The sequence below is a fragment of the Lepidochelys kempii genome, chromosome 1 (genome assembly GCF_965140265.1).
Source record: "Lepidochelys kempii isolate rLepKem1 chromosome 1, rLepKem1.hap2, whole genome shotgun sequence".
NCBI classification, from domain to species: Eukaryota; Metazoa; Chordata; order Testudines; family Cheloniidae; genus Lepidochelys; species Lepidochelys kempii.
The window spans coordinates 48,103,033-48,124,822 of record NC_133256.1 but is presented as its reverse complement, the minus strand read 5'-3'; the positions used below and the strand labels follow the sequence as shown (position 1 = coordinate 48,124,822).

The window sequence follows — 21,790 nt, the reverse complement described above, 5'->3', positions numbered from 1 at the left end:
TATAACTATGGTAGCTGACTAGTCTGTTCCCCATTTGCAAATAGCATGGATGGGTGAAAGTTTATGCACAGCCTGTGTGTGGCAATCATATTAGTCTGAGTATTCACTGTTCATATGTATTTCTGTGTAAGCAGCTGTTGTATCAAACTTCACTTTCCATGACAAAAACAACTGAGTAAACAAAACTGATTTATGTGAAGACAAATGCTAGAAATTTTCTAATTTAAACTTCTAGCTCCCGAGTTTCAATTGACTAATGATGATATTCTGTTTTGTACCCTAGTCTTAGTCCTCACTTGTTGGGTCAGCATTTAGATATATAGTTTCAGAACAGTGTAGAATATATCTAGTACTCCAAATCTTGTAACCCAACTCTGACTTCCCTTCGTCATCCTATGTTAGAGTCCAAGGGCCAGATTTTTAATGGTATTTAGGCACATACAGACACAAATAAGCACCTAAATAACTTTAAAAATCTGGCCCTAAAGCTCATCTTTTTTATCTTAATAGGTAGTTTTTAAAATCTACTCATAATTAAGAGTAAGGTCTGTGGTCAATACTGAGATGAAGTGATGTGGTGGATGGCTAAGGTTGTCTCTGAGTTTCTAGTTCACAGCATAGTTGTATCAGGTCAGTGTCAAGGTTCCTTTGGTAACTTAATGTGTTATTTTGGAAGGGTTAATAAAACAACCTCAATTTGGATTTTTCAAAGCTTTCCAACATCTTGAACAACACACTCTTAAGGCTGGGTTTTTTGTTGTTTGGTGTGGAAGAGGGAGAATTTTTTGGTATTAGTGATAGTTAACCTCAAATTAAAATGAAAGGAATCTAAGATTTTGCCTGGAATTATATTAGTAATGAAATAGGGTCACATAATTAAAGGCTGTGGACTAAATTATTCTCAAACTTACTGTAGTGTGACTCCACTGACTAGAATGGGGTCGCACAAACAGAAAAGAGGGCAGAATTTAGTCGACAGCCATTAATTACATGACTACACACTATATCTCCAATAACACAATCCCAGGCAAAACCAGAATGGTTCTTTATCTTATACACACAAGGCAATTAAGGTTGTGTGCTCAGTTGTAACTTAGGCATTTCTTGACTTTGTAGGGCTTACCTGTGTAGCTTTAGGCCTAGTCTACATCTAAAACTTAGCTTGACCTAGCTATTTTGCACATAGGAGTGAAAAATTGACACCCCTGAGAGATGTAGTTAAACCAACTGAGCTACGGTGCAGACACCACTTCCACCGACCTAGCTAGCACCTCTCAGACCGGTGGATTTACTACAGCAATGGAAACCACTCCTTCTGTCTCTGTAGCAAGTGTCCACACTATGGCACTAAGTGGCCCAGCCGCAGTGCCATAGCTATGACACTGTAGCACCCGTAGTGGAGCCACCCCCTTAATATTACATTAACATGGGCTCTGATGCTCGTAAAAGAACTCCCATAACTTCTATGGGTGTTGGATCAGGCTTATAGCTTTATTGGGTGTTTTTTCCATTTAATATTTAAGTTTAATCTTAGTGTTATTGGTTTTTCATTTCTTTATGTATTGATGAGAAGATACTCTGGCAGTTCTGATTAGTAATACAAGTACAGTAAATAACAGCTGAAACAAAACTGTTAAACACTGGTGTGTGTTTGATGTTTAATCCTCTCAGAAACTAAGAAAAAGGCAGTCATTTAAATTAAGCAGATGTTCCCTAATTATGTTAATTTAGGTTTTTATAAATTATTCTCCACTAACAGTCTTGGGGCATGATGAAATGTTAATACTGTAGATATAATTTAATGGTGATAATGACAGCTCCTGTAGACAGTATAGTGAGTCCGAATCAGAGAGAAATCATGTGGCTGCTTTCGTACCAGGGATGTCTTTCAGAATCTAAGGTGGCTGGATTGCTTATTGATGATAGGCTTTTTAAAAATAATGGCTAATAAAGGAATACTGAACCCTAATATACAATGCCAGATACTCAGCTGGTGTTAATCGGCATAGTTCCATCGACTTCAGTGGGATGACGCTGATTACACCGGCTGAGAACTCAGCACCGCATGTTAAATTCACACCCGCTGAAGATCTGTCCCTCTGGCTTACATATTGTAGTTCTTCTTTAAGTGCCGTTTAGTGTATCTTTTTCTTATACTGTAAAGTACCTTCCATCTTACTTGACACTAGACAAAATTAATTAATTGAATATTAATTTATGATAAACAACTGATTTTGTTTATGTTTCAGAATAGCAGCTGTGTTAGTCTGTATCCACAAAAAGAAAAGGAGTATTTGTGGCACCTTAGAGACTAACAAATTTATTTGAGCATAAGCTTTCATGAGCTACAGCTCACTTCATCGGATGCTGTAGCTCACAAAAGCTTATGCTCAAATAAATTTGTTAGTCTCTAAGGTGCCACAGGTACTCCTTTTGATTTTGTTTATGAATTCCTCAGACTGTAATCTAAAATATTATCTGAGTTCTTGACATTTAATATAAATTCACAGTGTGAAGACCACCTCATATGGATAAAGCATTTCTCTGACATATCTGATTGCCTACAAGTAATTTGCATATCTACAGACCAATGATGTGTATAATCAGGCAGTAATTAATATGGTGATAAGAATTTAAATTACACACTTCTTCCCTGGGTAATTCGAAAGTTAAGAACATAAGAATGGCCATACTGGGTCAGACCAAAGGTCCATCTACCCAGTATCCTATCTTCCGACAGTGGCCAATGCCAGGTGCCCCAGAGGGAATGAACAGAACAGGTAATCATCAAGTGATCCATTCCCCGTTGCCCATTCCCAGCTTCTGGCAAACAGGCTAGGGACACTATCCCTGCCCATCCTGGCTTATAGCCATTGATGGACTAATCCTCCATGAACTTATCTAGTTCTTTTTTGAATCCTGTTATAGTCTTGGCCTTCACAGCATCCTCTGGCAAAGAGTTCCATGATTGACTGTGCGTTGTGTGAAGAAATACTTCCTTTTGTTTGTTTTAAACCTGCTGTCTTTTAATTCATTTAGTGACCCCTAATTCTTGTGTTATGAGAAGGAGTAAATAATACTTCCTTATTTACTTTCTCCATACCAGTCATGATTTTATAGACCTCTATCATATCCCCCCTTAGTCGTCTCTTTTCCAAGCTGAAAAGTTCCAGTCTTATTAGTCTCTCTTCAAAAGGAAGCCATTCCATACCCCTAATCATTTTTGTTGCCCTTTTCTAAACCTTTTCCAATTCCAATATATCTAAGATGAGGGATGTATAAAGGTGGATCTGAATCCCCTTGTTTCTAACCTCTAACTAAACCACGTAATTTAGATAAAACAGAGCTATCTGACCTGACTTTGGAGATCACTGTGCTTTGTAAACTGTTTTCTTGTCACTGCATATTATGGGCTGAGACTTTCAAAGACGCCTAGCAGAGTTCATTGCCAAAATCCTGTTCAATTTCAGTGGGATTTAAGTGCCTAATTCCTTTAGATTCCTTTGAAAATCCCCTCCCACATCCATTTACTATATATCTCAACACAGGGATTTTTCATCTAGCTGGGGAATCTGCATAATCAGGAAGTCTCCTAGGCAACCAATTTAGACCTAAAGGTACTTGAAGACAATGACTGATGCTTGATGGGGATGATATTTCCACTTAGTTGGGAGGCCTTCAGGTAATTTAGTGTTTTTGAGGTCTTTGATTGTGTCTCACTCCCATACTGCTTCTAACAGTTGCTCTTCTAACAGTTGTCTTTAGCCAGCAGTCTCAGAGTGCAGTGGAGTAACGTGCACAAAAGCCTTTCCTACAGGAGTGTTAGCAATTCTCCCGCTCCTGCATTATCATTCATTCATGAAGCCCCATCAGTTTTAACAATAGTAACAGCACTAGGGTAGATCCCATACAGGCATTTTTTACTACTATCTAACCATGATCTAGGTCCGAGAAGGTCTAGATGAGAGCATGGTAAAAACAAGCAAACAAAAACAAAAAACAAACGAACGCTGGACACAAGTGTGTCCCCTTTAAGCAAATTCTGCATGGCCTATTATGGGAAACAAAGGAATTGTCACACTGGGTCAGACGAATGGGCCATGCAGTCCTGTCTCCAGTAGTGGGAAGTATCAGCTTGAGTGTGTGTGTTTATCTATATCTATATATATGTGTCTGTGCATATATAGATATAGGTATAGTTAGTGCTGGGAAAGTTTTGTTGTGTGAAACATTTTTGCAGGAAAATGCAGATTTGTTGACACTGAAACATTTAGCAAATTCATGTCAATTTCACCAAATAGTTTTGGTAAAAACAAATATGAAAAAATCAAAACTTTTTGATATTTTTGGTTTGAAACTACTCTTTCTTTCAAAATTTCCATTTTATTTTTAGTTTAAAAACAATCAAAATATTTTAAATGGTCAAAATCAAAATGAAACATTTCAATTTTGTTGAAACAGAATGTTTTGTTCGAAACCAAATTTATTTGTTACTTTTTGATTTGTTAAAATATTTTTTTAATTGTTTTCAGTTTGACTCAAAACAATTTTTTTTACTTGTCTGAAAAATCCATTAATTGCACAGCTTGGTATAGGATAACCTGCCTGGCAAAAATTTCCCCCTAGTTCCATTACAGCTCCTAGCTGAGTTCCCGCTCTTGGCTGTCCACCAAATTACTGTGAGGGGAGGCCAATCTTCTGGATCCCTGCATGTTTTAAGCCTCCCTGAACCTGAACAGAATCCAGTCACTGCCCCAATCTTCGTATCTCTAGGAACACTCTTGGGGTTCAGACCTTTCATATAACACCCCCTCCTAGGTGCTGGAACCTGCTATCCAGCTGCCTAGCCTCTGGGCTTAGTGCTGACCCTTCAGACTCCTGCATTTCTTAAATGCAACCTCTCCCAGAATCCTACCACAGGTGTAAACTTCTGGGCTACAGTTTTACTCTTTCAGGAGGAATGTGGCAGTTGTGAGCCATATAACACAGAGAGGCACTTTGCTCAGAAGTCTTACACAATTGCTGTTCTATGCTTAACAGATAAAGCCCAAGGAAGTACATATCATACAAAATAACAGCTATTTCCCTGCCTCAGTTTCTTCACCACTTCAGAGCATTCTGTGGGCTGGAGTTAGTACCTACTGTTCTAGTGTACATTTTGTTTCATGTGCTAAAAAACATGGTGTCATAACGTTAGCTACATATTTACATTCGTCACTGTTTGTGGCTAATTTATTATTTCATTCATTGTTATTAACTATTTCGCTGGCTCAGCGCCTGGTCAAAGACCCGCTTGTGTGGAAAGCTGCAAAGCATATGATTCTATTCCTGCCCATAACTTCATGGGTGTCACTCTCTAAGTCCCCTCTGAGAATCCTTCTGTAACCCAGTGGGTGGTCACCTGGTTTCTCTTGTTCTGTGTTTGGATAATTTCCCACTCTCTCTTCTTCCCCCTGTCTTCAAGTAAGAGGCAGAAGTACCTTGTCTTTGCTGAGCAAACCCACGGAGCATAACAGTGAACAAGTAGTCCATAGATAAGTACACCCCATTATCTGCAGTTTGCTGGGTACTTGCTGCAGGTCTAGTCAGCAAAGGTAGATTCCACATTTACATAGGCATTCAATGACACAGCCATTTCATAATACCCACTTCACGAGATCAACCAGAATTAATAAATGTGTATAGATTCCCAAATCGCCACATCCCCCCTCCAATTACTAGAGGTTGTCTTATACCCTGAAGCATGAGTTTATATCCCTTCCAAAATGCTTGATGTTTTTTTCTACATTCCCTATTAACTCTGGACAGTTTTCTTATCCATATAATATACAACTTTTCTTTTTTTAAACCCCACTCAGCTCTTCAGCTCAATGATGATCACAAGGGTCCCTTCTGGCCTTGGAATCCATGAATGTCTGTTCTGTGGCAATGAGTTCTACAGGCTAATTGTGCACTGTGTGAAAAAGTATTTCCTTTTATCAGTTTGACTTTGACACTTCTCACTTTCGCTTAATAGCCCCTTGTCCTTGTGTTCTGAGGCAGAGTGAATAGAATTTCCCACTCTACTTCTCTATATCATTCATTATTTTGCCTACTTGTATCGTGGTCCTCTTTTTTGTCTCTTCTCTAAGGTAAACAGCCTCAATTTTTTTCAGTCTCACATAATATTGAAGTTTTTTTCCATATCCATAATCATTCTTGTTGCCCATTTCTGACAAATGTGAAGGCCTACAAAGCAAAGAATTGTTGACATTGTTCTTAAGCTTGAAAGGATTTTTATAGTGACATTTAAATTATTTTCAGCATCAGTAATTTAAAAAGCCTTATTTTATTGTACTATTACTGGCAGCACAATATTCTGCAGAAAGCATTTATGATCTATTAAAATCATGCTTTGACAGCTTTATTTGTTCCCCACTTGCAAAGCATAACCTTGGTTCTAACAGTAATTATACAACAGAATACAGAATCATAGAATATCAGGGTTGGAAGGAACCTCAGGAGGTCATCTAGTCCAACCCCCTGCTCAAAGCAGGACCAATCCCCAATTTTTCCCCAGATCCCTAAACGGCCCCCTCAAGGATTGCACTCACAACCCTGGGTTTAGCAGGCCAATGCTCAAACCACTGAGCTATCCCTCCCCCCAATATAAAATCAGTTGAATACAATTCTGCCTTTGAAAACCTTCTTATCTGGATGTAAAGAAGAGTGGGCACTATGGTGTAGTAAAACCATATACATTTCAATCTATGCTTATGTTTTGTTTTATTTGTACTAGAATTGTACTGTAAATGGTAATTTTACAGGTTCATCACCCAGTTACCACTGGATTATTGTTGGAAGCCTTATGGAAAAGCCTTGTAGAATAGAATTTAATAGGGATAAACCATTAGGGTTCTATGGAAATGACTGTAAAAACTTAAGTAATTTAATAGAGAATGATATCCTTTGTGTAGAATTTAAAAAAATCTTATAGATAGAATTTAAAGAAGTATATCCCTGTCATAGAATTCTATAGCATAGTTTAAACATTCCATAGAAAATGTAACATTCTTTATTAAGTTGTATGGGGCTTTCCTATAAGGGAATCCTGAGGATCTTTTTATTTTTCCACAATCAACACCTATGTGATGGGAAGGAGGGTGGGCTAGAGGATAGGGTGCTATTCCAGCATTTAGGAGACCTGGGTTCAAGTCTGTGTTGTGCCACAGACATCCTGCATGAACTGGGGCAAGTCATTTGGCTCAGATGGCACTTGAGTTAAATTGGAGTTAGGCACCTCGCTACCTTTGAGAATAGGGGCCTGGGTGGTCATCCCCAATTGATTTAAATGGGAGATAGGTACTAACCTGTTTAGGTGCTATTAGAATCCCTCTAAGCATCTATGTGAATCTTTAGGTACCTCAATAACTGAAAACCTGGCCCTCTGTGCCCCATTTGTCCTGTAAAATAGGGATAATAATACTTCGCTACTTTACAGTCATGTTGGGAGGATAAATACATTAAAGATTGTGAGGAACGGACACCTGGATTCACAATGTACTTAAGTGCCCAAATCTCTGTTTAGGTGACTAAATCCTAGTTTTGGCTCCACTGAGATTCACAAAACTCCCACTGAACCCTCTAGGCAGCTAAACTCACTTGGTGCTTAAATTTTCAGGGTAAAAGTTCTCTCAGCGCCTAAATTTCTGTCGCTGAGCATGAGCTCTGCTGCCTCCCTCTGGGCATCTGGACACCTATCTCCCACCAGAGGTCCAGAGTGAATCACAAACCGGGGAAGATAGGCGCTCCTCTCCCTAACACAGGTGTGAGGCCCAATCAAGTATATGAGTGCAGAGGCTGCATACCTGGTCAGGTGCCATTCAAAATCTGGACGAGAAGAGCACCCACCTTATAACTGTTAGCCCAGTGACTAGTCAATTTCCCTTCTCTGATTGAGGAGAAGACAGGATCTCAATAGGGGTCTCCCACATCTCAGAAGAGTGCTTTAGACAATTGAGTGGCCTCCATTTTAAACATATCAGTTGCTACTCCTGAATAAACTGGAGGTGTCGCTATTGAATGAATTGCTTCTGCAGTGCCATGGTTGTTTCTCAGCCAAAGGCATGAGAACTCAGGACCAAGAATTAAATGTGTTGAATGCATGACATTGCATCAGACTTAGCAAGCAGAAATACCTATGCGCTGTAACTAACATACTACTTTATTTCCAAATTTGGGATGTTAAGGGGAGGCCTGTTCTTTCCATGAAGCCTGCGTGTAACTGCCAAAGGGATTCTCTTACAGTTATTCATGGAAAAACTGGCTCCTGTCTAAAAACTTGATTTAAAATGTTAAAAGTTGCTAAATAACATGCTTTAAATCCATTAAAATTAGATTTAAACGAGGTCAAATATAATGGGTAAGGTATGTTGTTGTTTTTTTAAATGTTAAGAAAGTAAATGAGCATGAGTGATGGTGATGGCAAAGGAATGAAAATCAATTCAGCCTACTGGAAGGATAAATTTTATCAAGCACAAGCAAAAGTGTGTCAATAACACAGTAGGCAAGGTGATTATGTACCCCGTTATTGCTCCTGTTCATTATTGCAGTTTGGTGGGTTGCTTCAGTGAGTACCGCAAGGTTAAATAAAAGTTGTAGTAGGAATTGAGGAGAAAGTGGAGAAGCGGAAGAGACAGAGGTGGAGGATAGAAAAGAGGAAAGTGAATAAAAATGTTGAGAGAAGGGAATGAAGTAGCGAGACCTTGGTAAGCAATATTAATGGTCTATGATGTAGCACTGTTCAGAAGTCCCTCGCAGAAAAATGAATTCATTCGGGTTATCTTTTCATGAGAGGGTAGTGTTCTCCAGGAGAGAGATTCAGGAGCTCTCCTGCTCCCTTTCACTCAAAGGAGGAGCAGTCTGGGGGGGTTAGTTTTGTTTGTTTTAAAGAGCAGAGAAATTCAAATGTAATGACTGGTGCCTAGGTGTTATGGAGGGTTGTGATAGGAGAAGTCTTTCACCTGTATGTCAGCTGTTCCTTGTAGCATTGGTTGATACTACAGTGTCAAACTACCAAAAGTAGTTCCCATCGGATAGCTGTTTGGTGGCCCTTTTGATTGATGGCACTCAGTAAAGAAGCCTAGGATTGATGGACCTGAAGAGTGATCTATCCTCTCTTCCTAGAGTCAGACCTCCTAGAGCAGAACAGAGGCATACTGGTGGGACAGCACAAAGAAGCTTTCACTGTCATAGCTGGAGATAAACTCCTCTGTTATGCCACAGAACAGGTGTAATTCCCGGGGCTGAACACTTAGTGACAGAATTCCCTTTTCTGTCAACATATGAACTTAGCGAAACTTGTTTCCTGTCAATTTGCATGATTATTTCAAGTTCAGTTCTTTTGAAAAATAGCATTAGCTACATATTTACATTCGTCACTGTTTGTGGCTAATTTATTATATCATTCATTGTTATTAACTATTTCACTTACTCAGTGCCTGGTCAAAGACACGCTTGTGTGGAAAGCTGCAAAGCATGTTATTAATGGATTCTCTGCAGAATATAGAGTCGAGTAAATGAGCAGGGTTCCCCTCCCCCCATCACAGCACACATATGTGCGTGCGTTCAAAACTCCTGGAGTTTCCTTTATTCTCAGTCTGGGAATAACCAAATATAAACCATAGCCTAAGCTTCCTCGTTGCTGGCTGGCTGTTTCTAAGCGTGTCCCCTGCAAGCCCTCCTGCCTTAGTTCTTCCTTTCCAAGCAAGGGATGTGCAAAACCTTTTATACTGGGCATTCGAGCTAATGAAACTCCCCTGGCCTCGCATAACTCAGCAGAATTGCCCTCTCTCTCCTTCGTAGCATCTACCAGCCTCTTACAAGTAGCTTTTCTTACAGAGAAATCTACATTCTGGAAAGAATTCCTCTTTATTACAAAAACGGGGACACTTCTGGCTTTGTTTCCAAGGAAACACACCACCCTATTTCCAGCCTTTAATTTCTGTTGGGTATCTGATTTATTCTTACTGCTATGCAAGGTCCCAGGGTTCCTTTGTCTTTTTCCTGTCTGGCTTTGATCCTCTCTGCCTTTTGAATATAGCACAGCTGCTGCAATCTGGGTCTCACACCTGCGCTAGTCAATAGATCAGAGGCTGGATGTGGGAATAGAGCTGGGCCAATGCTGCAAAACATTGTTTCTATAAATTTCCGTTGACATTTTTAAGGAATTCATTGTAGCTCTCTGCTCGCCCCTTCCCAGAGGAGTCTTCACTAATGTTAGAGCCAATAAATTAACAGAACTAGGAAATTTTAAGCAAATATTAAAGAATATTCATGGAAAATGAATGTTAAACCTGCTGTCTCAGAGCATTTTCACAAGGGAGCTTATTCTAACCATTATATTAATCCAGTGGTGGAACTGGGCTGTACTAGGGGCTAGATGATATATTGGACTACATATTCATCCAGGGGGAGGGAGGGGAATAAGGACTCCCCGTCGGCCTCTGCAGAGGAGTAAGCAGGTGCTGCATGCCTGCTTACATATCCCTGGAGCAGGTAATGGGGGTGGCTAGGAGGAACAGGGAATGGTGAATCCTCAGCAACACTGGCCGGTGCAAATGAGCCACTTTGAACAGTGTCATAATATGCTGCTGGGCTGGGTCCAGCCACCACCAAATTATCACCTCTTCCCTGCCCAAGGCAAGAGAAAAGCAGCGGAGGAATTGCAGAGGCTGTCTGAGTTCTAGTTTCTCCCCAGGGCTGCTCCTGGGGTGGTGTGATTTATGCAGCCCTTCTTCAGTGCTGCATCGAAATTCACAGCCCACTGTGTCCTAGATGATCGTCCACGCAGACTATACTTGGAATACTTGCACCAAGCTGCTCACCAAGGAGCAAGAGACCAAGAAATGGTTCTGCCAATCTTTCTGGGTAATGGATGCATTCAAGAAAATTGCAATCTGCATGTAAACAATTTGCAAAGAGAAAGAAAGGCAAAATTCACTATATTAGTTATACCTTGCAGACATTCATCCATCTCTGCTTTAGACCACATGACCTTCACTTGGGCCACAAGAAAATTCCTGGCAGGCCACACTTGGAGTAGAAACTCAAAAACAGATTGAAATCTGAGAAGCCCATAGGGACACTAGCTGCAGATTTCTCCATTACACACAGTTTCTTCTTGTTGTTCTTCCAGTGCAGATGAAACTTGACTACGCAGCTGTTGTGAGTTGTGAAATATATTTTCCAAGAGGATCAAATAATTTGTGTTTCATGAAACTGTATTTAACAGACCAAGAAAGTAACAGCCCTTGTCTTTTTTCCAAATACTGAACGAAAATATTCTGTCACATTGGAACATAATAGAGAGAGTGCACTTTCAGCATGCAGATGTGCAGCAAAAAGAGCCTTGTTTTATGTTCTTTTGAATAGTTGTATGAACTCAGTGTACTCGCAAAAGCTTTTGGGGGTTAGAGGGCTGTGACATGAATTAATGTCAAAGCAAATGAAGTAAAATGACCAGGCAGAGAATCAGTTGCAGGCAGTGATGAGCTGCCAAAATCTTAACAACGGGTTCCCTCCTCACCCCACGAGAGGGTCGTTGCCCTACCCTGCCCCCCTTGACTCCTGCCCCATCCAACCCCCCCCGTGTTCCTTGATGCCCCCCCAGGACCCCTGCTCCATCCACCCCCCTCCCCTGTCCCCTGACTGCCCCCAGAACTGGGCAGGAGAGTCTTGTGGGCCACTGTAGTGGGTGCCCACCCCACCCCTAAGAGCCAGAGGCACCTGCCAGGGAGCAAGGTGGGGAGTCCCGGCGGTGCTTACCTGGGGCAGCACCCAGGAAGCATCCGGCAGGTCCCTCTGGCTCCTAGGGGCGGGGGAGCGTAGCTAGGTGGGGAAGAAGGGGGGAGGCCGCTCCCCCACTGATCACATCAAAAGTGGCATCTTAGGTGCCGACGCCCTGGGTGCTCTGGGGCTGGAGCACCCACGGGGAAAATTTGGTGGGTGCAGAGCACCCACCGGCAGCTCCCCATCCTGCGCCTGGCCCCAGCTCACCTCACCTCCGCTCCGCCTCCTCCCCTGAACACACCGCCCCGCTCTGCTTCTCCGCCTCCCACCCCAGCTTCCTGCGAATCAGCTGTTAGACAGGAAGCCGGGGAGGGCTGAGAAGCAGGCCGCGACTTCCCGCTCAGGCCGAGGGTGGCGGAGGTGAGCTGGGGCAGGGAGCGGTTCCCCTGCGTGCCCCCTTCCCCGGTTCTCTGCTGCGGCTCAGGCAGTCCTCCTCGCGCCCCCCAGCCCGAGCTCACCTCCGCCTCCCTGGGCCTGAGCGGGAAGCCGCCGCTTGCTTCTCAGCCTGCCCCAGCTTCCTGCGCGAACAGCTGGTTCGCAGGAAGCCTGGGGGGGGGGCGCGCGGAGAAGCAGAGTGGGACGGCGCGTTCAGGAGAGGAGGCAGAGGCAGAGCCGAGGAATCATAGAATCATAGAATATCAGGGTTGGAAGGGACCCCAGAAGGTCATCTAGTCCAACCCCCTGCTCAAAGCAGGACCAATTCCCAGTTAAATCATCCCAGCCAGGGCTTTGTCAAGCCTGACCTTAAAAACCTCTAAGGAAGGAGATTCTACCACCTCCCTAGGTAACGCATTCCAGTGTTTCACCACCCTCTTAGTGAAAAAGTTTTTCCTAATATCCAATCTAAACCTCCCCCACTGCAACTTGAGACCATTACTCCTCGTTCTGTCATCTGCTACCATTGAGAACAGTCTAGAGCCATCCTCTTTGGAACCCCCTTTCAGGTAGTTGAAAGCAGCTATCAAATCCCCCCTCATTCTTCTCTTCTGCAGGCTAAACAATCCCAGCTCCCTCAGCCTCTCCTCATAACTCATGTGTTCCAGTCCCCTAATCATTTTTGTTGCCCTTCGCTGGACTCTCTCCAATTTATCCACATCCTTCTTGAAGTGTGGGGCCCAAAACTGGACACAGTACTCCAGATGAGGCCTCACCAATGTCGAATAGAGGGGAACGATCACGTCCCTCGATCTGCTCGCTATGCCCCTACTTATACATCCCAAAATGCCATTGGCCTTCTTGGCAACAAGGGCACACTGCTGACTCATATCCAGCTTCTCGTCCACTGTCACCCCTAGGTCCTTTTCCGCAGAACTGCTGCCTAGCCATTCGGTCCCTAGTCTGTAGCTGTGCATTGGGTTCTTCCGTCCTAAGTGCAGGACCCTGCACTTATCCTTATTGAACCTCATCAGATTCCTTTTGGCCCAATCTTCCAATTGGTCTTTATGAAGATATTGAACAAAACCGGCCCCAGGACCGACCCTTGGGGCACTCCACTTGATACCGGCTGCCAACTAGACATGGAGCCATTGATCACTACCCGTTGAGCCGTTGAGCCCGACAATCTAGCCAGCTTTCTACCCACCTTGTAGTGCATTCATCCAGCCCATACTTCCTTAACTTGCTGACAAGAATACTGTGGGAGACCGTGTCAAAAGCTTTGCTAAAGTCAAGAAACAATACATCCACTGCTTTCCCTTCATCCACAGAACCAGTAATCTCATCATAAAAGGCGATTAGATTAGTCAGGCATGACCTTCCCTTGGTGAATCCATGCTGGCTGTTCCTGATCACTTTCCTCTCATGCAAGTGCTTCAGGATTGATTCTTTGAGGACCTGCTCCATGATTTTTCCAGGGACTGAGGTGAGGCTGACTGGCCTGTAGTTCCCAGGATCCTCCTTCTTCCCTTTTTTAAAGATTGGCACTACATTAGCCTTTTTCCAGTCATCCGGGACTTCCCCGGTTCGCCATGAGTTTTGAAAGATAATTGCCAATGGCTCTGCAATCACAGCCGCCAATTCCTTCAGCACTCTCGGATGCAACTTGTCCGGCCCCATGGACTTGTGTACGTCCAGCTTTTCTAAATAGTCCCTAACCACCTCTATCTCCACAGAGGGCTGGCCATCTCTTCCCCATTTTGTGATGCCCAGCGCAGCAGTCTGGGAGCTGACCTTGTTAGTGAAAACAGAGGCAAAAAAAGCATTGAGTACATTAGCTTTTTCCACATCCTCTGTCACTAGGTTGCCTCCCTCATTCAGTAAGGGGCCCACACATTCCTTGGCTTTCTTCTTGTTGCCACCATACCTGAAGAAACCCTTCTTGTTACTCTTAACATCTCTGGCTAGCTGCAGCTCCAGGTGCGATTTGGCCCTCCTGATATCATTCCTACATGCCCGAGCAATATTTTTATACTCTTCCCTGGTCATATGTCCAACCTTCCACTTCTTGTAAGCTTCTTTTTTATGTTTAAGATCCGCTAGGATTTCACCATTAAGCCAAGCTGGTCGCCTGCCATATTTACTATTCTTTTGACTCATCGGGATGGTTTGTCCCTGTAACCTCAACAGGGATTCCTTGAAATACAGCCAGCTCTCCTGGACTCCTTTCCCCTTCATGTTAGTCCCCCAGGGGATCCTGGCCATCCGTTCCCTGAGGGAGTCGAAGTCTGCTTTCCTGAAGTCCAGGGTCCGTATCCTGCTGCTTACCTTTCTTCCCTGCGTCAGGATCCTGAACTCAACCAACTCATGGTCACTGCCTCCCAGATTCCCGTCCACTTTTGCTTCCCCCATTAATTCTTCCCGGTTTGTGAGCAGCAGGTCAAGAAAAGCGCCCCCCCTAGTTGGCTCCTGTAGCACTTGCGCCAGGAAATTGTCCCCTACGCTTTCCAAAAACTTCCTGGATTGTCTATGCACCGCTGTATTGCTCTCCCAGCAAATATCAGGAAAATTAAAGTCACCCATGAGAATCAGGGCATGCGATCCAGGAGAGCTGGGGTGGGGCGGGGAGCTGCCGGTGGGTGCTCTGCACCCACCAAATTTTCCCCTTGGATGGAGTCGGCGCCTAAGGCGCCAGTTTTGGCTGGTTAAATTTAGAAGCCCTTTTAGAACCGGTTGTCCCTCGTGGAACAACTGGTTCTAAAAGGGCTTCTAAATTTAACAACCGATTCTAGCAAACCGGTGTGAACCGGCTCCAGCTCACCACTGGTTGCAGCACTGCTGATGATCCTGTACATTGCAGATCTGTTATTGACCATCCAATTATATTTGGGAAATTGTGCTTTCAACAAGCAGGCCTTTTATCCTGAATTGATATTTCGGTAACAACTACTGGTGTGAGTCAGTAGTCAGAGGAGCAAAAGGGTGTCTGGGTCACATACTGTACTGTATATTCAAATATACACATTTTCCCAAGCAGGCTGTTCAATGAGCTTCAGTAGGCCAGATTAAATTGCTTTGACCAGAGTTAAACCAGGGGTGAATTTGGCCCACTGTCTGCAAGATGGAAACTATGCACTTCAGTATGAAACAGATTTACACCTGGTTTTAGCATTCATGGTAGGACATTCAGAAGAGCAGCAGAGTCTGTTTTTGATCTTTTTCTTTTTCCAGTCCAACCACCTCTGCTGTCTTTAATAGACATTGTGGGGGCCAGATTTTCTATCCTGGCTGCTTAAATTGTATCTACAAAATCTGCATGTGCCAAACCCTCTCAAGTTATATGGCAACAGGCATAGAAATCTACTCCCTGGAGCCAACATGCATCCAGATTTTGCAAAAGCACTGGATATGCTTGCCTGTCCCTTGGGGCCCTTATCCTGTACATATTTCCACACACGGGTAGTCCCCCCTGGCTTGGTGGGAATATTTGCATCGTATGGTTGCAGGCCTTTATTGGTTCTTTGCCTGAAAAGAGGGTCCTATAGTTGATATTATATTTTTGTATTAAGACTTTAATTTTTCATTGCTACTTAGCTCTCATACGGAACAGATCAGCCCCTCCCACACTAAACGCTCTGGAAGGGGGCCCAGGTTATCTGACCAGGTGGGCAGGGTTCTGCTTCTTCTCCCCTCCCTCCCCCCACAAGAGAGTAGGACCTGCCCACAAACCTGGCAGATGGTCCCCTGGGTATGAGGGCCAACCCTGTGAAGAGGAAGAGGCCATCGCTATTCCTCTGCTCGGGCTCTGGTCCCTGGTGTGGCTCCCTGACAGCATGTCTGTATTGGAGCTGTGCTGCCAGAGCCTGCAGTGGCTCTCAGGACTCCTGGAGAGCTCCATGGAAAAGGAAATACTCCCGAGTCTGCATTTCCTTTCCTTGGTAAGGTATGTGGGGCCAGAGGAGGGATGCTGTGTGTTCTCTCTGGCCCGACTTCCAGCTGCCCAATCTCTCCTCCCCAACCCCTGAGCATGCAAAGTGCCCTCTGTAGGGTCCCAGTGGAGAACTGGAAACAATGCCACAGAGCTGGCTTATCAGCCCTCTGGGTGGAGACAGTCGTCTCTAGTATTGATCTAAGGGTGATGATTTGGCCCATTGTGCTTGAAATCTCCAAAGTGTTGTGGGTGTGTTTCCTAGACATCTGTTTGTTTGATGCCACGTAATAATAACAGTTAAATTTAATAACAGTTAAATTTAAAAGTGTTATAGGCACTCAAAAGGAACATTAAATTCTCTTGTTTCTTCCTTGTAATTAAAATAACTCCTGATGCAAAACAGCACAGTGTGGATCAAGGATGAACCTATTCTCCTTTCTCTTACTTTTCAGAAATCGAAGCAAATAAAGCGTGTGACTGGTTACGAGCTGCTGGATTTCCACAATATGCTCAGCTCTATGAGGGTATGTTGTTATTATTTCTATTCCTTCTAAAGTGTATTGGGCATCTCAGCAGACACAGACCTGGTCTAAAATGTTTACAGTCTACCGCGTTGCCAACTGTTTTGATTTTTATCCTGAATCTCGCAATATTTTGTGTTTTTTCTTAGAGTGCCAGCTCCTGGAGTCATGTGAATATGTGAAAATCTCAGCTTTCATTTTTTTTAAAGTACGTTTCTAGCCCTCATGTTTGCAGAGAAAAGCTTGAAAATGTGGCCTGAATGAGCCCCAAAGTTCAAAAACCAGGATGTAAATAAAAAGAACACTGATTAATTTTTAAGGCCAGCTGATGATTTTGGGGGCCCGACTCATGATGTTAAATGCTTGGCATTCACAATAATGTATCCAATGTCCTGCTTCTGCAAATTACTCTGCTCAGACAAATCCCTTCACGAGCACAGAGCTGCTTGCGGATCACAGCCTAAATTTAGACATAACTTCTAGTTAGACTTATCATAATGAGTGAATTGGGAGGAACAAGGGAGGAAAGGAGAGACAAGGAGGCTGAAGATTCAGAGCTCAGTTCTTTTAACACACTGATGGGACACTCAGAAATCCAAGAAAGAAAAATAATTGTTATGGAAAAGAAAACACAAAATATACAAAAAGAAAAGGAGTACTTGTGGCACCTTAGAGACGAACAAATTTATTTGAGCATAAGCTTTCATGAGCTACAACTCACTTCATCGGATGCATGCAGTGGAAAATACAGTAGGGGGATTTTATATACACAGAGAACATGAAACAATGGGTGTTACCATATACACTGTAACGAGAGTGATCAGGTAAGGTGAGCTGTTACCAGCAGGAGAGGAAAAAAAACCTTTTGTAGTGATAATCAAAAAAACCCCAACCTTTTGTCGTGATAATCAAGGTGGGCCATTTCCAGCAGTTGACAAGAATGTGTGAGGAACTGTAGGGGGGGAAATTAAACATGGGGAAATAGTTTTACTTTGTGTAATGACACATCCACTCCCAGTCTTTATTCAAGCCTAATTTAACAGTGTCCAGTTTTCAAATTAATTCCAATTCAGCAGTCTCTCGTTGGAGTCTGTTTCTGAAGTTTTTTTCTTGTAATATTGCGACTTTTAGGTCTGTAATCGCGTGACCAGGGAGATTGAAGTGTTCCCCAACTGGTTTTTGAATGTTATAATTCTTGATGTCTGATTTGTGTCCATTTATTCTTTTACTTAGAGACTGTCCTGTTTGGCCAATGTACATGGCAGAGGGGCATTGTTGGCACATGATGGCATCTATCACATTGGTAGATGTGCAGGTGAAAGAGCCTCTGATAGTGTAGCTGATGTGATTAGGTCCTATGAACATATCTATTTGGGGACACCATCATAGGACCTAATCACATCAGCCACACTATCAGAGACTCATTCACCTGCACATCTACCAATGTGATATATGCCATCATGTGCCAGCAATGGTTTTTTTCTCCTGCTGATAACAGCTCAATTTAATTGATCACTCTCGTTATAGTGTTTATGGCAACACCCATTTTTTCATGTTCTCTGTGTGTGTATATATATCTTCCTACTGTATTTTCCACTGCATGTATCCGATGAAGTGGGTTTTAGCTCACGAAAGCTTATGCTCAAATAAATTTGTTAGTCTCTAAGGTGCCAGAAGTACTCCTTGTTCTTTTTGCTAATACAGACTAACACGGCTGCCACTCTGAAACCTGTCACCATGCAAGGCACAGTAATCTGTGTGCACCCAAGTCACTTTTCATTACAATTCTCAGTTTCCATCATTTCCATCTTGTTTTTAAATTTCAGACTAATATTTGAGGTGACTAGTATAGTCAGCTCACTTCTCGTGTTGCTTGAGTTACCCTTTGTTTAAACTCTTTGTTATTGTGTGTGCTAACAAAATAATCAAGCCATTTTTACTGCATGGTAAAGTCTGTCTAGCAAATATTTCACTAACTCGCTAGGATGGAAGTGGATGGCCTACTGCCCATGTAGATGATGAAAGTGTTGTGGTAATGCTCAGATCTCATTTTTGGGGGATAGTGATCAGGTAGAAACTCTAAGCATCTAATATCTTCTTATAGCCAGAGCCAAACATATTGCTCTCTGTGGTTCACAGGACCGTCAACTCCCCTTTTAATATAAAAAATAAAATAATGTGAAGTGACCAAACTAGCTCTGGATGTCATACAGGGAAATAACGAAGGCCAAGTTAAATAAGCGACACACCATTTCTGCTGATAAAACACATGCAGTGCATCTTTGAAATAAACTGTTTCCATTTGAATAAAACGTAGTTGGTTTAATGCTACGTCTCCTTTTTACAGATTCCCAGTTTCCTATTGACATTGTGGCTGTAAAGAAAGATCATGACTTTCTCGACAAGGACCTTGTAGAACCCCTTTGCAGGTAAATAACATCCACTGTTTCTTTTTTTGGTATCTTAAGAATGTTTGTGGATTTTTGTTTTGAAAGTAGTGGCCTACCCTAAGAGATGTTTGTTTGTCCTTGTCAATTAAATGGGCATAATCTGTAGTTTTTCCAAAATAAATGCTAGAAACCTGGATTCATTTCTCTCCCAAAAAATCCTACAGCAGGGGCCAGTTTGCTCTCTGAAAATTCACAAGATTTAAAAAGGGCCCAAATTTATCAGCCCATCTCATCAACTGGAGTGAGGCTGGCTGCTTTTTGGAAAGAACAGTGCCAGCAAACCCAGCATAAATTAGGGATCTATGTGTGAGTAACACATGGGTAACTCTGCCCCTGACTACTACAAACCAGCAGAAACCCCATTGCACAGAACCTTCTTCCCTCTGACAGCAAGGATGGCTCGCGTGCTGCTATGCTGCCGTTGGCTCCCTGTTGTTATTTAATTATAGTACTGCAGCACCTAGGAGCCCTAGTCAGTGACCAGGACCCCATTGTGCTAGTGTAACACCAACAGACCCTGGTCATCAGCGGTAGGATTGAACCTGGGACCTCTGGAGCTAAATGCATGAGCCTCTGCTGCATGAGCTAAAAGCCATATGAGCCATATGAGCAGACTCATTAATCTCTTTCTCTCTAAGGGTATGTCTCCACTACGAAATTAGGTCAAATTTATAGAAGTCGGTTTTGTAGAAAGCGTTTTTATACAGTTGATTGTGTGTGTCCCCACACAAATGCTCTAAGTGCGTGTAGTCGGTGGAGTGTGTCCACAGTACCGAGGCAACCGTCGACTTTCAGTGTGGGTGGCTATCCCAAAGTTCCCGCAGTCTCTGCCGCCCATTTGAATTATGGGTAGAAATCCCAGTGCCTGATGGGGCTAAAACATTGTCGCGGATGGTTCTGGGTACATATCGTCAGGCCCCCGTTCCCTCCCTCCCTCCCTCCGTGAAAGCAAGGGCAGACAATCGTTTTGCGCCTTTTTTCTTGAGTTACCTCTGCAGACTCCATACCATGGCAAGCATGGAGCCCTCTCAGCTAACCATCACCGTATGTCACCTGGGTGCTGGCAGACGCAGTACTGCATTGCTACACAGCAGCAGTTTATTGCCTTTTGGCAGCAGACAGTGCAGTATGACTGGTAGCCGTTGTCGACGTAGTCCTGGGTGCTCTTTTAACCAGGCGCCTAGGCAAACATGGGAGTGACTCAGCCAGGTCATTTCCCTTGTTTCGTCTCTTGGCGATTCAGTCCTACCGGCAGTGCGCTGTCTTTTAATCTGCAGCTAGCAGAAGACGATGGCCAGTAGTCATACTGCACCATCTTCTGCCGAGCACCCAGGAGATGATGATGGCTAGCAGTCGTACTGCACAGTCTGCTGCCAGCAAGATGTATAAAGATAGATGAAGTGGCTCAAAACAAGAAATAGACCAGATTTGTTTTTTATTCATTTTCTCCTCCCTCCCTCCCCCTGTGAAATCAACGGCCTGCTAAACCCAGTTTTGAGTTCTATCCTTGAGGGGGCCATTCAGTTTCTCGCAAAGCCACCCCTTTGTTGATTTTAATTCCTGTAAGCCATGTCGTCAGTCACCCCTCCCTCCATCAGGGAAACGGCAGACAATCGTTCCGCGCCTTTTTTCTATGCAGAAGCCATACCACGGCAAGCATGGAGCCTGCTCAGATCACTTTGGCAATTAGAAGCACATTAAACACCACACGCATTATCCAGCAGTATATGCAGCACCAGAACCTGGCAAAGTGATACCAGGCGAGTAGGCGACGTCAGCGTGGTGATGTGAGCGATGAGGACATGGACACAGACTTCTCTCAAAGCACGGGCCCTGGCAATGTGGGCATCATGGTGCTAATGGGGCAGGTTCATGTGGTGGAACGCCGATTCTGGGCTCGGGAAACAAGCACAGACTGGTGGGACCGCATAGTGTTGCAGGTCTGGGACGATTCCCAGTGGCTGCGAAACTTTTGCATGCATAAGGGCACTTTCATGGAACTTTGTGACTTGCTTTCCGTTGCCCTGAGGTGCAAGAATTCCAAGATGAGAGCAGCCCTCACAGTTGAGAAGCGAGTGGCAATAGCCCTGTGGAAGCTTGCAACGCCAGACAGCTACCGGTCAGTTGGGAATCAATTTGGAGTGGGCAAATCTACTGTGGGGGCTGCTGTGATGCAAGTAGCCAATGCAACCAAAGATCTGCTGATATCAAGGGTAGTGACCCTGGGAAATGTGCAGGTCATAGTGGATGGCTTTGCTGCAATGGGATTCCCTAACTGTGGTGGGGCTATAGACGGAACCCATATCCCTATCTTGGCACCGGAGCACCAAGCCGCCGAGTACATAAACCGCAAGGGGTACTTTTCGATAGTGCTGCAAGCTCTGGTGGATCACAAGGGACGTTTCACCAACATCAACATGGGATAGCCGGGAAAGGTGCATGACGCTCGCATCTTCAGGAACTCTGGTCTGTTTCAAAAGCTGCAGGAAGGGACTTTATTCCCAGACCAGAAAATAACTGTTGGGGATGTTGAAATGCCTATATGTATCCTTGGGGACCCAGCCTACCCCTTAATGCCATGGCTCATGAAGCCGTACACAGGCAGCCTGGACAGTGGTCAGGAGCTGTTCAACTACAGGCTGAGCAAGTGCAGAATGGTGGTGGAATGTGCATTTGGACTTTTA

General features: G+C 43.7%; 1 protein-coding gene across 4 annotated transcripts in view; it reads left to right on the top strand.

Moving 5' to 3' along the window:
• The window catches only part of STARD13 (StAR related lipid transfer domain containing 13), a 473,464-nt gene that overhangs the window by 403,921 nt on the left and 47,753 nt on the right, over window positions 1-21,790 (top strand). For all 4 annotated transcript variants that reach the window (XM_073341701.1, XM_073341692.1, XM_073341725.1 and 1 more), the window contains 2 exons: window positions 16,588-16,659; window positions 19,004-19,085. In XM_073341701.1, coding sequence (XP_073197802.1) covers window positions 16,588-16,659; window positions 19,004-19,085 — 154 coding nt within the window. The remainder of the gene's footprint in view (window positions 1-16,587; window positions 16,660-19,003; window positions 19,086-21,790) is intronic.